Below are 15,820 nucleotides of genomic sequence, written 5' to 3' on the forward strand. Positions count from 1 at the left end.
AGCAAGTGTGTCTGATTTGTTCCAGCTATGGCATAGACGTTTGTGTCATGCTTCTAGCAAAATTGTTGATGCTGTTCTCAAACAATGTAATGTTCAAAATTCTGTGCAAAACAAACATGATTTCTGTGATGCTTGTCAGCTTGGTAAAAGTCATTCTTTGCCTTTCAAATTGTCTCAGTCAAATGCCACAAAACCCTTACAACTTGTTCATAGTGATGTTTGGGGTCCTGCACCTATGGTTTCTAGCAATGGTTTCCGGTATTATATAAGCTTCATAGATGACTTCTCTCGATTCACTTGGATCTATCCTATGAAATTAAAATCTGAAGCTCTAGAAATCTTCAAAAACTTCAAAAAATTTGCTGAAAAATCCTTAAACACGTCCATCTGTGAAGTACAAAGTGATTGGGGTGGTGAGTATAGAGTGTTCCAACCTTTCTTGCTAGAACATGGCATTCATTTTCGCCATCCTTGTCCTTATGTACATGCTCAAAATGGGAGAGTAGAACGCAAGCATAGGCATATTGTAGAACTTGGGTTGACCATGCTTGCTCAAGCAACTTTACCTTTGTCTTTCTGGTTTGATGCTTTTTCCTCTGCAACCTTTGTGATAAACACTCTTCCGACCCTTGTCTTACACGGTCTTAGTCCTTATCAGAAATTATTCAACAAAATTCCAGATTATTCCTTTCTCAGAGTGTTTGGTTGTACTGTGTTTCCTCATCTTCGTCCCTACAATTCTCATAAGCTACAATTTCGGTCAGCTAAGTGTGTCTTTATTGGTTATAGTCCAAACCACAAAGGGTATAAATGCCTTGATTCCACAGGTCGTGTTTACATCACTCGAAACGCTGTGTTCAATGAGCATCAATTTCCATACACTGATCTGTTTCCTGCGTCAAACACTGTTGCTGTTGATCAAAATCCAGTGGTCCTTCCCTCGTTTCAGTTTAGCCCGCTGGTCTCTCAACATGCCTTTGAGTCAGATTTGCATTATCCAGGATCAAGTGCTTCTCTTGCTGCAGATTCCGCGCAGGTTTCAGTGACGTCATCAGGCTCATCAGCCTCCTCACCTTTACCCAGTGGACCACAAACTGATCATCAGCCTCCTGATTTGACCCAGCACACTAGAGACCACAGATTGTCCTTTGTCCCTCCGCTTATCAATGCTTCTCAAGCTATACAACCACATATTCAGCCTTCTACTCCCAGTGAACCACAAATTGTTCCCTCAACTGTCAACCCTCTCAATACTCATCCTATGGCTACTAGATCCAAGTGTGGGATTGTTAAACCCCGGGTTCTCAATGTGTCCAAACATCCTTTGTCTATTGACCTGGGTCCCACTGAACCTGAGTCCGTTCCTCAAGCCCTCAGCGATGCCAATTGGTCCTCTGCCATGAACGCCGAGCTGGCTGCCCTGGCTGCGAATGACACGTGGAGCCTTGTTCCACCTGCACCGTCTCAGCATGTCATCGGTAATAAATGGGTATTTAAGTTGAAGTACAACTCCGATGGGTCGCTGCAACGCCACAAAGCGCGCCTAGTGGCGCAAGGTTTTGCCCAAACCCCGGGTGTGGACTTCTCGGAGACGTTCAGTCCGGTGGTTAAGCCCTGCACTGTTCGGGTTGTGCTAACGCTGGCTCTATATCGTGGTTGGGATGTAAAACAACTGGACGTGAATAACGCCTTTCTCAATGGCGTGTTAACTGAGGATGTTTACATGTCTCAGCCATTGGGGTTCGTCTCTTCTCAGCACCCTCACTATGTGTGCAAGCTCAAGAAGGCCTTGTACGGGCTCAAACAGGCCCCACGGGCCTGGTTCTCACGCTTGTCTACTGCCCTACTTAATTGGGGGTTCACTGGTTCGCGTTCAGACTCGTCGCTGTTCATTTATGCTGTTGGATCGGTGTACATCCTGCTTCTTGTGTACGTTGACGATATTCTTCTCACGGGCAATGATGATGTGGCTATTGAGAAGCTTACTGTGGATCTGAATGACTTGTTTGCCCTCAAGCGACTTGGATCTCTGCACTATTTCCTTGGTGTTGAAGTTTTTCGAGATCAGTCTGCTATGTATCTCACTCAGGCTAAGTACATTGGTGACCTGCTCAACCGGCTACAAATGGAAGGGGTAAAGCCTTGTTCCACTCCTGCAGCTCCGAACTCCACTTTGTCCAAGGAAGAGGGGGAGCCAATGGAGAATCCTTACCAGTACAGGAGTGTAGTCGGAGCATTGCAGTATGTCACCATTACTAGGCCAGACGTCTCGTACATAGTCAACAAGCTGAGTCAATTTTTACAAGCTCCAACTCAGACTCACTGGTTGGCGTGTAAGCGAGTTTTGAGATACTTGAAGGGCACAATAACCCATGGCGTCACGCTCAGACCCACTAAGAGTGTCAACCTCGTCAGTTTTGCTGATGTCGATTGGGCAAGTTGTCCAGATGATAGGCGATCCACTAGTGCCTACTGTGTATATTTGAGTGGCTGCTTGATAGCTTGGAGCTCAAGAAAACAAGGTGTAGTAGCTCGCTCGAGTACTGAGGCTGAGTACAGAGCGCTTGCTCATGCGTCTGCAGAAATTCTCTGGATTAAATCGCTGCTAGGAGAGCTGAAGGTCACGCTGCCACAAGCACCAGTAGTGTGGTGTGACAATCTTGGAGCGGCAGCAATGGCAGCCAATCCAGTATACCATGCTCGGACAAAACATGTAGAGATAGACTTGCATTTTGTCCGAGACTTAGTGATCCAGAAACAGCTGGAAATTCGATATGTGCCTACTGTCGATCAGACTGCTGACGTGTTGACCAAAGGCCTATCAGTGAGCAGATTTCTCAAGTTTAAGAACAAGCTGCACGTGGAAGAATCCCCGTTTCACTTGAGAGGGGGTGTTAGAGGTAAAGCCAGCTCACCAGCCACGTCAGCATCGTCAAGTGGCTGAGCTGTTATGAGTTGGTTAGAGAAAGGAAGTGTGTATATATACTGTTGTACAGAGCATTTGAGGAATTAATGAGAATTGAAAACAGAGAAGATTTTCTCTCAGGAAATATCCTAAATCTCATTCTCTATCTCGTAGAGCAAGAGAAAGCCAGAGGAAGAGTGACACGAGAGGAAGAAAAATCAGCGACGAGGATTCCGGGCTGGAATTTTTGCTCGGTGCAGCTTTTCTCCAACGTTGAGTTGGTAATCCGAATTCGTGTAAGGTAATTTCGGATTTCTTCTCCTTCATCTTTGAATTTCATAAACAAATTAAAGGAAATCAATTTTTCTAGGGTTCGGAGAGTGGAGTCAGAAATTTGGGGCTTTTAATATCTGGCTTGTTTCCGTGATTGTTGCGTGATTTTGGACTCGGATTTGTGATTAAACTCTGCTCGAATTCGTGGATTTTTGTTGCTTTATTGAGTTTTCATGATGATTTCTTGAACTGATATGGTAAACGGACGTGGGCAGTTCGATATGGTCTGAGATCATTTTTGTTAGTATTTTTCCTGGATTTTAGACTGAATGGGTTTTTTAAAACGTCCAAGAACATGAAATCCGTTAAGAATTGAGTGAGTTATGAATTTTCGAAAATTGTGTTTGGGAGCTGGATTTCCGAATTTGTGCGCCTGTACTACGGGGTATATATATATATATATATATATATATATATATATACATACAATTTCCGAAAATTGTATTTCTTACTATAGATATAAATTTTTATATATATATATATATATATTACTAGGAACCCCAAGGGGTTGGTCTAGTGATAAGGGCGATTCTTGGGATCTTGCACATCCCCGGTTCGATTCCCCCTGGATGCAACAATTGGGGCCACTGGGGTAGTCTCCCGGTTGATAATGCCAGGGCCTCGTGGATATTAGTCGGGTCACACCCGGATACCACGGTTATCAAATATATGTTACTAGGAGCTGGAGACGAAGCCTGAATCTGTACTGGACTTCTCAAACTAGTAAGAAAAATGAGGCTAAGAAGAGATGAAAAAGTGCCATTTTTGTGAACTCACTCATTGTTTGAAAGATCAGATAGCGTCTGGCTATTTATAAAAGAAAAGATGTGAAAAAAAAAAAATGTGCATTATAGTTCTTGTCTCTATCTATATGTCATTGTTTTTTTTTCCTAAAGATAAAATATATTGGTCTTCTTTCAAACGTGGCGATTAAATATAATTACGAGGTGGGACCTATTTACCATAATCACTCATTGAGAAATAGCAGAGTCCAAAAATTTAACAAAGCAAAAAAGGCGATTGAGTATTGATCATATAATATGGAAATAATCATAGCTTTTCCAATTATTATTATTTTATTTTTTGTCGAAATTCGTAATTTGTATAAATTCTCAATGAGAAATTTCATTTTGTAGACCTCAAAATTATTAAAATATCAAGATTAGACTTACTAGTTCAAAAATATATGAAATTAGATTTTTGATCAAATTACGGACAAAATACTCTTTCAGTCCATATAACCCCTATTGTATTCATTATCTTCTCGTTCTCTTCTCAAATCTCTCATTCTCTCTCATTTTCTCATCATTTCGTGTCTACAATTGGCTGAATTCGGTAAAACAAAAATGGGTAAGTTTGCTTCTTTATTCATCTTTATAGACTTAGTGATATATTTTGAGAAAAATTAAATAAGTAGGTAGATTTAGGTTAAACCTTTCGGAATTTTACGTTATTTCCGATGAAATAGTTGAGGATGAAATGCAACTACTTTTTCTGATGAAATTCAAGGTTAAATTAGGTAATAATCCGATAGCTTTATGAAATCCGACAGAATCTGACAATTTCCTACAGAATCCGACAATTTCTGACAGAATCCGACAATTTCTGACAGAATCCGACAATTTCCGATGGACTCTGACAACTTCAGATAACTTGTGTAAAAAATCGATGGAATCCGATTGTTTTTTTTAATGTATTTTTTTTTAATGTATTTTTTTGTTGTTGTTGTTTAACAGCACATGGGAGATAAAAGAACACTTATGAGTGTTAAAAAATGCTAGAACATTTCATATCGTAGTTTCGAAAGACATGACCTACATTAAGTTAGTGGATAAGGTCTATAAGAGAATCGATATATAGACATATTCAAGTATGACTTAAAATTGAAGATCCATATGCAGTGGATACGATTCTGATTGAGCAATGCTTTGTTGAAGGACGATGTTGACGTTTTGTAATATACGAAGTACAAAAGTCGTAAAAGATTTCCACTTTGTGTAATCTTGGTGTCGAAAGAAAATCATAAAGTTAAGTGCAAATCGAGGAGTTGATAAAGGGAAAAATGTGATGAATCAAGAATTGCCTCGCGTTGAACTCAATAAGAGACGAAATAATCTGATTATCAACTATTGACACAATGTTCCTATCATCAACAACCGACAAGATGTTCCAATGTTCAAAAATTGATAATATGTTCCTATCACCCATCAACACAAAGGTATCGAAGATGAGTTGTATAAGGGTGATGAAGTATACATGCGTGACAGAGGTGATTACCACAACAACGACTGAGATCATGAACTAAACAGTGACGAAGGTGATGAAGACAACGGTGATGGAGATGATAGACACTAAGTTACAAAGGTGAAGAGTTTGAAGAATTCGCGAACCCTGGAGAATATGAGGATTTTGTTGAACATTTTACAGTACCATCGGGACACTGTCAACCGTCACGTGAGCCTCCTAAAGTAGTATCACCAATGGATTACGTGCCTTACTAATGGAAAACCCCAGATTTCACAGCCGATGATGTTTTCAAGGAAGAACCTAGTGAAGGTCCAAGTCTATATCCAACTTCTTCCACAACTAATATAAATGAGATGTATTTACAGTCGCAAATGAAAAATGTTATGTTATCTGTATTTTAACCGTTGAATGTAATAGGTAGCACATAAGAGATATATATATATATATATATATATATATATATATATATATATATATATCTTGGGAAGGAGTTTGAGTCCAAGAAACAAAGGAAGCAAGAGATTTATGCTCTTAAAAATAAATTTGAATTTATAGTGAAATCTTCTTCGAAAAGGAGATAGTATATCATATGCAAAAAATGATATGTACACTTGGAAGCTGACGGGTATGGTGCAGTGGTCTGATATGTGACAGACCTAGGGATGGCAACGGGTACGGGTAAGGCCGGGTACACCTATTCCGTTACCCGTACCCGTTATAATTTTTTACCCGTTACCCGGACCCGTTTACCCGGATTTTGAGACGGGCCGGGTAACGGGGATACCCGTCGGGTAAACGGGTTAAAAATGTTGGACCCGTTACCCGTTTACCCGGTTTAAAAAAAGGGTAGCGGGTCGGGTAGACCCGCTTACCCGTTTATAAAATAAAAATCCATCTACAATATAAAGTTTAAAAATAATATATCATCTTTAGGTAAACATATGATTTATTATATTTTTAAAAACAATGTTTAAAATATATCATCTAATTAGGTAAACATATGATTTATTATATTTTTAAATATTTAAAAGTTAACGGGTCGGGTCCCGGGTAACCGGGTACGGGATGACTATTCCGTTACCCGGACCCGTTAAAACCTTAACGGGTATTACCCGTTTACCCAAAAAGAACGGGTATTACCCGACCCGAATAAATCGGGTAACGGGCCGGAACGCGGGTAACGGGTCAAATTGCCGTCCCTAGACAAACCATCGGATTTGGTTGGAGACCATTCGAAAATCCTCACACCTTCGGAGATCATCGGATTTAGTCGGACACCATCGGAAATTTCTGAATTGAATCTCATCGGATTTGATCGGATTTCATCCGAATCTAATGAAATCCAATGAGATTCATCGGATTTTTACCCAAAAATTAAAAACCCTAACTTTAATTTTCTCTTCTAAATCCGATTTAAATCATCCAAGAATCACTAATAATCACTCAAACCATTTATTATACAAAAAATTGGCTACATAAACCACCTAAACTATAGGAATTGTAAATTAGCCAACCTTTAGTAAATACTTTGTAAATAGCCAACTTGCATACGTGGAAGCCTATTAATTACCTTTTTTATACATGTTTGGTTGGATTAAATAAGTCTTTTATTAATCTGTTAATAAGTTAACTTGGCTATTTACAAGAAATTAACGAAAGGTGGGTCATATCTCAATTCACTATAACCGTGTGACTATATAACTTAATAACCCATTATTATATCTATCCTACACCAATAAAAACATGAAATAAAGATAAAAATCTAATATTCTTTTGTCATTTTGTGCTATGGAACCTTCGACCATGAATGAGAGCTTGGACAACCTTGAACACCGGATTTATAGTGTAGAAACTCGTCGGGATAACTTGGTGACGCTCAGAATTGGTCGGATTTTGATTGATGTGATCGGATTTTGAGGGAATCGGTCGGATTTGGTGGGTTGAGAGAGAGAGAGAGAGAGAGAGAGAGAGAGAGAGAGAGAGAGAGAGAGATGAAGAGTTTTGAAATGAGAGGGAATGAGAGAGGTTTCTGTGTATATTATTAAATTGTCCAAAAATTGTCCGAAAATTGTGTGCATTTTTGTCAGAAAATTGTCAAAAAGTCCAATTTTTATAATTTTGATTATTAAACTAGTGGGTTTAGTCTTGATATTTTGATAATTTTGAGGTCTATTAAATAAAATTTCTCTTCCCATTTTCATGACTGTACATAAAGATGAAAAAATTGCAGATGCAGACGGATTGCGCAAAATGTGCGTAGTTCACAAAAATCTGACTCAACAGTGACATAAATCTATCACTCAGTGCATAGTTGGCCTGACAAATTTATGTCACACATTGTTCACAAAAATACAATTGAACTACATAAACAGACAGACCAATTAGAGATTAAAAAAAAGTACAAGCGAGACAAGATAAAATTGAGTATCAAAATGAGATATTCTAACATTTATTGGAGTATATCATTCATTTATATAACCAGAGATGGAGTTAGAAATCAAATTTAGAGAGATCGAATGTAAAAACTAAATATTATAATGCTAAAGGTAAAAAAAAAAAAATTAGAAAGGATCAAAATTCAATTTAAGTTGAATATTGCATAAATTTGTAAAAAAAAAAAAAAACTTTAATATAATCTAATAAATATGTGTTATGTAGGTTGTTGATGATAAAAATTGGTTGTCTCGGCGAATAGTAGTGTATGCCTAACACGCTCGGTAAATACGTTGATAATCTAGGCCGGATTGTACTTATATTAGGCGAATCTCAATACAAAAATCAAATAAAACCTAATGAAGATGAGGGTGCTAAAGAGATAGATGAAGTTTAAGATGATAGGATTCTCTGTCGTGCTTTAATTCCAAATGAGTGTCTAGAGGATTAATGTTGGACTCGTTTTGCATTTTATATGCATGGACGAGGTTAGATTGTGGGCTGATCATTTATTAAAATAATAATTCGCGTCATGCGATGCTAGCTATGATAGCTATTTGATAACCGAGTAGTGTTTACGTGACAGCTATAAAAATTCAATTAGACTCTAATCTTCTTTTGATTTTATTTAATAGTTTTTTTGGACCTCAACTTATAATCATATATGTTTCTCATTCTATATTATTTTGAATTTTTTTTGCGTTTGTCTTGGCGATGATTTCCTGGTTCATTGATATTTGAAACCTTAATAATAACTATGAAAATACATCTAAGATATACTCGCGACAAGGTGAAATGCTCTCTAGCTTCTAGAAGAGCCCTTCCTCTGTGGACCTGTCTTTTCAGACACTTTCTCGAGCTATTATTTTGGACGAGTTGTCTCTGTCATCCCTTTCCTGTCCTTTGTCGCTTTTCGTGGAAGAGTACTGGGCAGGTAGAGTGTGACGGCGGCAACAACGGACGTGGAAGAGAGTAGCCAGCGTTAAGAGGGCAAGATGAGCAATGAAGAGGTAGACCTTTTGGTGGACCTTGCTGAGGGGCTCAACATGGATGAAGAAGACTGGGGAACGGAGTTAGAAATGATGGATGGGAAGGAGCTCTCCTCTTTCTGTGGGAATGCGGCGGTAGGGAAGGTCGTGGCGACTAAGATTGGATCCACCAAACTCCTCTCCTCAATCCTTAAACGACTTTGGTGGAACGAGACGGAGTGACGAATTAAACTACTAGAAAAGACAGAAGGAAATATGACGGTAGGCCTGGAATTCAAGTCTGAGGAAGTCTGCAAGAAGATGATAGATAAGGGCCCTTGGGTGTTCAACGGGGGTGTCCTACTGCTGGAGAAATGGCCGGATTCTCAACGATGGGAGGAGTGTCAGTTCTCATCGGCAAAACTGTGGCTTAGAGTGTTCGGGGTCCCGGTTCAGGCCAGGAGTGAGGCAAATCTCCGAAGGTTGGCGGCGTCTGCAGGGATGGTGGTCGACTTCAAATGGGACAACGCTTACCGGTCGGTCCTCAGCGATTTCTTTCGCTGTCGAGTGGAGGTGAAGTTCGATCAACCTATTAGCCCAGGACGCTTCATTCCTGTGGGAGGAAAACCGGTTTGGATAGCGTTCAAATATGAGAAACTCCCGATGGTGTGTCTTAGATGTGGAAGGCTAAATCATGGGACAGAATCCTGCAATTTGCCGGTGGTGAGGGTCAAGGACTCGTCGGGAAATATCCATGCCCCGCTGGGATCGTGGCTGCGAGCAGAGGTGGGGCGGCGCTCATGTTTCGAAGGGGAGGTTTCAACACAGAACCCCAGACAAGCCGGCGGGCTTGGGAACGATAGTGGATCGGGAATCACAGAAGAGGTGGAAGGTCCCGAGGCACCCAAGAATATCATTAATGAGTCTCCTGGGAAGTTGGAGAGAGAGAAGGATGATTTTAAAATTCCCGAAAAAGAATTAATATCCCAGGATCAAAGGAGACACGTGTCAACGGGGCGGGTTCCATTTTCTCGGAGCCTAATGTTGAGAAACCTCCAGTATATGGGCCTCGGGCTCCCAGCACCGCCAAGCCCAAAGAGTTGGGTTTTAAAAATAAAAATGGGCCGACTTTCCACCCAGACCCAAATAAGGCTGTTCCTGAAAAAAGAATCAGCGATGAGCTTGTTTTTCCCACGACTCTGCAACCATCGGAGGGGGAAAATGCGATCTGTTCGTCGGGAAGCCTGGACGGCGCTGGAGTTAAGAAGAGACGCCTGGTGGCTCAGTCTGAGGACACTGAAGGAGAAGGGAGTCGGGAACAACCTCAGAACCGGAAGAAAATGTCGATCAAAAAGGCAGCACGGCGTAGCTTCACGAAGAAATCAACTCAGGCAACTAGCTTGGTGGAGAATAAACCAAGCACAGGCCTCCTCCACGGCCTGGGTATTACGGAGGAGGGGGCATCCAGATCGGAGGGAATCCAGACAGGGAAGGAAGAGGACAAATCAGAGAGAAATGAATCGGAGAGCGGTGCCTCTTCGGGATCGGCGGGGACTGGCAAGGTGGGCCAGACCCGCCGGTCATTATGAATCTCCTCTGTTGGAATGCCCGGGGACTGGGCAACCCCGGTGCATTCCGCGACCTTCGGAGGCTCGTTCGGGACGAGTTTCCCGAAGTACTATTCCTGTCCGAGACAAGACTGAGGTCCACGCAATGTAAGCAGTGGAGGGCAGCTCTTGGTATGTCTGGATTATTTGTTGTTGATAGTCGGGGAAGAAGCGGAGGCTTGATGCTTCTTTGGGCGGAGGGGGTATCGGTTACGGTCCATTCCTCTTCCACAGGGCACATCGACACCACCATCAGGAAAAAGGAAAAAGAATGGAGATTTACGGAATTCTACGGGAACCCAAAATCTGACGAACGACGGTTTTCGTGGGAACTTCTGAAGAGACTGGCTGGGGCTCACGGGAATAAAAAAATTCCGTGGCTTGTAGGAGGAGACTGGAACGAAATCTTATACGACGGAGAGAAGGAGGGGGGAGCGCGGAGGAGCTGGAGTCTCATGAGTGAGTTCCACGAGGCCCTTAACGAGGCGGGGCTGGAGGACTTGGGCTACAGAGGAGAGAAATTCACGTGGGCCAATGGGTGGGCTCCCCCGGGTTTTATCCAAGAACGACTGTCACGACCCGCAAGCGATAGCTCGCCCACGAACCGCGACTGATCAACTCAAATCTGTACATAACTCATAATATAAACACATAAATTAAACATAATAAAATAGTTTGCGAAAATTCGGGGAAATTTTTCGCTTTTATAACTTAGAGTCTTATAGCGACTCCTATACAAATATGTTCCGGAACGTTTTAACAGAAGACACTAACCCCCGATTAAGAAACCCCATAGCCCATAGGTCAAGGCAATACGTGCTCGGTCTCGGTCTTCAATCTCATTTCCCGCTTACCAGCTTTTCCCTTATCTACATTACCAAGGGTCATAAAACTATGAGTCGATTGACTCAGTAAGTGGGAGTCTATCTATAAAGTAAAACGACTAATGCCATGTGACGTGCAAACAAATACACAAGAATGCAGAATGATTGCTAGATGCAGCTAGATTATATGACTAGAGCATGACTGACGCGTGACGTCACACTCTATCTACACACTGGCCGTCCCGCAAGGTTATACACCCCTCACTGCTATAACCTCCGGTCCGACTAGAGACCAGCTTCAGACTTCGAGCAGCAGTCGTCAGCTGATCTAAGTTTTAACATCTGTCTGGGATCCACTAGTGGTACTTCCTTCATCATGACGTCAGCGCCACTGGTCTCTGGCATAGTGAGCTCGCGAATCGCGACCTTCACCCACTACGCCCCGGGGCGCTCAAGGCAGCCTCCGGTGAGTCTTCCAGCTAACAATGAGCTCGCGATGCGCGACCTTCACCCATTGTTTCGAGTACTCGGCGCACGGACCGGCATGGCCCGCCAAGAACAAGTCAGGGACTTGTGAGTACCACCGACACGAGTTTTAATGTTTGGGTACGCTGCAGCTAGCAGCGTACACGTTAACTTATATACAGAAGAGCGTAACGGGATAAACCCCGAAAGAAATTATTGTTTCCCTTTGAAGCTCGTTAAGTGTTTTAAGTTGAAAGCTCGAAATGCGACTTCCGAACTCTCTACTCTCGATTGAATTTGAGAGTCTATCGCTCTTCCGTCCTCTCGATTCTAACTTACTTCCTAGAGTTAGAAGAGAAGTCTAACTATGCACAAAGCAAACGTGGCTGGTTCAAGTTAGCGTTTGAACCTACCGGGCGTACCCAAACTAAGTTTTCAAGCAAGAGTGGCCGAAGCCTTAACTTTCGAGTTTATTCATTTTAGGCTTTTACTTACTCTTGTTTACTAGCAAACAAATGCACAAACAAACAAGATTATATCCTTGGTAAGTAGTTGACTTATGTCTCCTCACTTACCCGGAAAAGATCGTCTGGAAATTTGTTGACTTCAGGAGTTTCCTTGCTTTTCACGTTTTACGAGACTCTACACGTCCTGAAGCGTTAACACGTCTTGAAGCGTCGAGAACTAAAATCTGAAGTTGAAATCTCATTAGTCAATGATTCGGGAGAAGCTGACGAGCTTAAGGTTCGTTATCGGGATTCACTGCGAGTTGGTTCAGGAGTTCGAGAATTTAATTCACTTATTTCTCGGCTTTTCGGAATTTAAACTTATTCAAGACTCGTGCGAGTTCGTAATGAAGAACAAGTACGAAATAAAATTCAAATCATTATTTGACGAGTCTTAAATAAATTAAATGAATAATCCGAAAAATCATACAAACCGAGAATTTTGAATTAATTAACCAGAATTTAAATTCTCGAACATTCTTAAATAAATAACTGATAATCCTTGAATACAAATCTCAAATCCAAAATTGAAACTTGAGTCTAACACTATAAAGCGATAAACGACTCACGAGTGAGATCGAGCTTTAAACACTTTTTCTGAATTCACTATACTTCAGCTTCGACGCGTTCAGTTCTGCCAGCTCTCGCCCGATTATATCCGATCTGTGACTGAGCTGTGAAATTCAGAAAACAAACATCTCGATCAATTCCCAAAATCAAGTTCCCGACTCGAAACGAACATCTAACTCAAACCTCAACTAGTCACAATTTCCAACTTGTCATAAATTCTTAAACATGTCAATAAACCATATACTCAAGACAAGTCTCACGGCCAAGTGACACACGGCCAACAACGAATTCCAAATCAAACCACATCAATACCCAAAGATCATCACAGCCTCCATCAAACCAGCATCAACAACACAGGATTCACAATTCAAAACACACGGCTAAAAACACACAATTCACCATTCAAAACACACGGTCATATCAAAATTCACACCAACACTGTCAAACTCTCAACTCATCACAGCCTCTACTTCTAGCACAACAATGATCATCACCAACTCAGAATTTCAAATCAACATACACGCTGAGCAAGAGAAATTCATTCGGCCAAACTCAATGACACGGCACCAAAACCAAATCTCAACAATTCAAATCCAAACCTCAAAATCAAGTCATACTTATCAAAAATCGAATCCAAGGAACTACTAACAACAACCCAATTCACCAATTACATCCTGGAATTACAAAACCCCCAAATCGATTCTCCAACCCTAATTTCGAAATCAATTTGGGTAAAAGGGATTTCACCTTGCTTTTGGGAGAAATCAAACTCTTTGGTGCTCACTCTTCTCTTCACCGGCGTCCTCTATAGCTCGCGGCGGCTCAAGCTTCACGGCGGTCACTCGGTCTCAGCTGGACGGCGCGCGCGCGGCTCGGTGACGGAGCGCTGGGCGAGCGCGAGCAAGGAAGAAGAAGAGATAGAAGGAGTGGTGCTGGGGGGTTGAGCGGCCGGAAAGAAAAGGCTTGGGTGGTCGTTGCCGATTGAATTTTTTTTTTCTTTGCTCTGGTTGTGTTTGAGCTCGCGCGGGTGAGAAGAAAAAAGAAAGAAGAAGAAATAAGAGAAAGAGAAATAGAGAGGGTGAGGTGGCCGAGAGAGAAGGAAAGAGAGAGGATAAGACCAACCGCGTGGCAGATCCTCATCGCGCCACATACGCACAGGTGGCCCACCCGATTTGTGACACGTATCTCTTAAAACAGCCTCTCTTTACTCTTTTCTTTCAAATAGCTCCAAAAACGTTACAATCACGTCCTTGTCACAAAATTTTGTGACTAAAACCCGTTCTCGCTTGAACTTTTAATTAAGTTATTCAAACCGATACTTTCTTCGTTTGTTCTTGATTAATTTAAATATATTTAAGGTTTCTCGGAAATAATTCTCATCTTTGAGAATTTATTTCTTAAATTAAATTCCGGCATATTTCCTCGGAAAATAATTTATTATTCGAGACGAACTCGATAAACCCTTTATTTATTCCGAGATTTTCCATTACCTTAAAATAATTTAAATTAACTCTCTAAACTTCAACGTCCATAATTCATTCAAGAACTTACTTGTGTGACACGAAAGCTCATTTATTAACCGTAAATTACAAACGGCGAGATTCAAAAGTTTATCCTTTACAATCCCTACCCCCTTAAAAGAGTTTCGTCCTCGAAACTTAAAACAGAGTAGGGTACTTCTTTTGCATCTCACTCTCGAGCTCCCATGTAGCTTCTTCTACAGCATGCCTCTTCCACAAAACCTTGACCAAAGGAATGGTCTTATTCCTTAAAACTTTATCCTTGCTATCAAGAATCGTTACAGCTGGCTCTTCATATCTGACTTCAGGAGAGATCTCAACCTCTTTCTCTTGTAGAACATGAGAAGGTTCAGACACGTACCTCTGTAACATGGACACGTGGAATACACCATAAAGGTTGGACATAGACGGCGGCAATGCCAAACGATAAGCTGTCTTGCCTACACGCTCAATGATCTCAAAAGGTCCAACATACCTTGGACTGAGCTTTCCTTTCTTTCTAAACCTCATAACTCCTCGCAAGGGTGAGATCTTCAGAAAAAACATTCTCTCCTGCTTCTAAACTCAAGAGGCCTTCTACGCCTGTCAGCGTAGTTTTTCTGATGACTTTGTGACGTCTTCATTCGAGCTTGGATCTTCTTAACTGCTTCTATGGTTTGTTCAAGCATATCAGATCCAATAAACTTGCTCTCACTAGCTTCATCCCAATGAATTGGAGAGCGACACTTCTGTCCATACAAAACTTCATACGGCACCATGCCAATCGTCGCTTGGTAGCTGCTGTTGTATGAGAATTTAGCTAGCGGAAGAAAACGACTTCACGAGCCCTGGAAGTCTAAAACACAAGCTCAGAGCATGTCTTCCAACACTTGGATCGTTCGTTCGCTTTGACCATCGGTTTGCAGGTGAAAAACAGTACTAAACTTCAGGCGAGTCCCCAGGTTCTCTTGTAATCCCTTCCAGAACCTGGATGTGAAGCGAGCATCACGGTCAGAAACAAATCGAGCTAGGAACCCTATGAAGACGTACAATCTCCTTTATGTAGAGTTCAGCGAGCTTATCCACGGTGTGAGTGGTTTTGATGGGCAGTAAATGAGCTGATATGGTCAATCTATCGACAATGACCCAGATTGAGTCGTGGCCAGCTGTGGTTTTTGGCAAACCTGACACGAAATCCATCGTTATCTGCTTCCACTTCCACTGTGGAATCTCAAGTGGTTACAGCATTCCAGCTGCCTTCTGATGCTCTGCCTTAACTTGTTAACAAGTTAGGCACTTTTGGACGAACTCAGCTATGTCTTTCTTCACTCATGGCCACCAATACACCTTTCTCAAGTCTTGATACCTCTTTGTCACACCTGGATGTACCGAATATAGTGTCCCGTGGGCTTCTTCCATTAACTGCTTCCTGACTTCCTCGTTGGACGATACACAAATTCTTC

The 15,820-nt window shown here is 41.6% G+C and overlaps 2 protein-coding genes across 2 annotated transcripts; one reads left to right on the forward strand and one right to left on the reverse strand.

Moving 5' to 3' along the window:
• The first annotated feature begins 10,471 nt into the window (after positions 1-10,471).
• Positions 10,472-12,957, forward strand: LOC149395030 (uncharacterized). Its single transcript, XM_089614188.1, has 2 exons — positions 10,472-11,031; positions 12,906-12,957. Exons 1-2 carry the CDS (start codon positions 10,472-10,474, stop codon positions 12,955-12,957), a joined length of 612 nt encoding a protein of 203 aa, XP_089470314.1.
• A 1,559-nt stretch (positions 12,958-14,516) lies between these two features.
• LOC149395031 (uncharacterized) lies at positions 14,517-14,888 on the reverse strand. The gene has a single exon (XM_089614189.1). The coding sequence runs from the start codon at positions 14,886-14,888 to the stop codon at positions 14,517-14,519; it is 372 nt and encodes a 123-aa protein (XP_089470315.1).
• Positions 14,889-15,820: the final 932 nt, after the last annotated feature.

This window comes from Urtica dioica, chromosome 5, assembly GCF_054948205.1.
Source record: "Urtica dioica subsp. dioica isolate 48M chromosome 5, U.dioica_male_clone48M_v1_H2, whole genome shotgun sequence".
Lineage (NCBI taxonomy): Eukaryota > Viridiplantae > Streptophyta > Magnoliopsida > Rosales > Urticaceae > Urtica > Urtica dioica.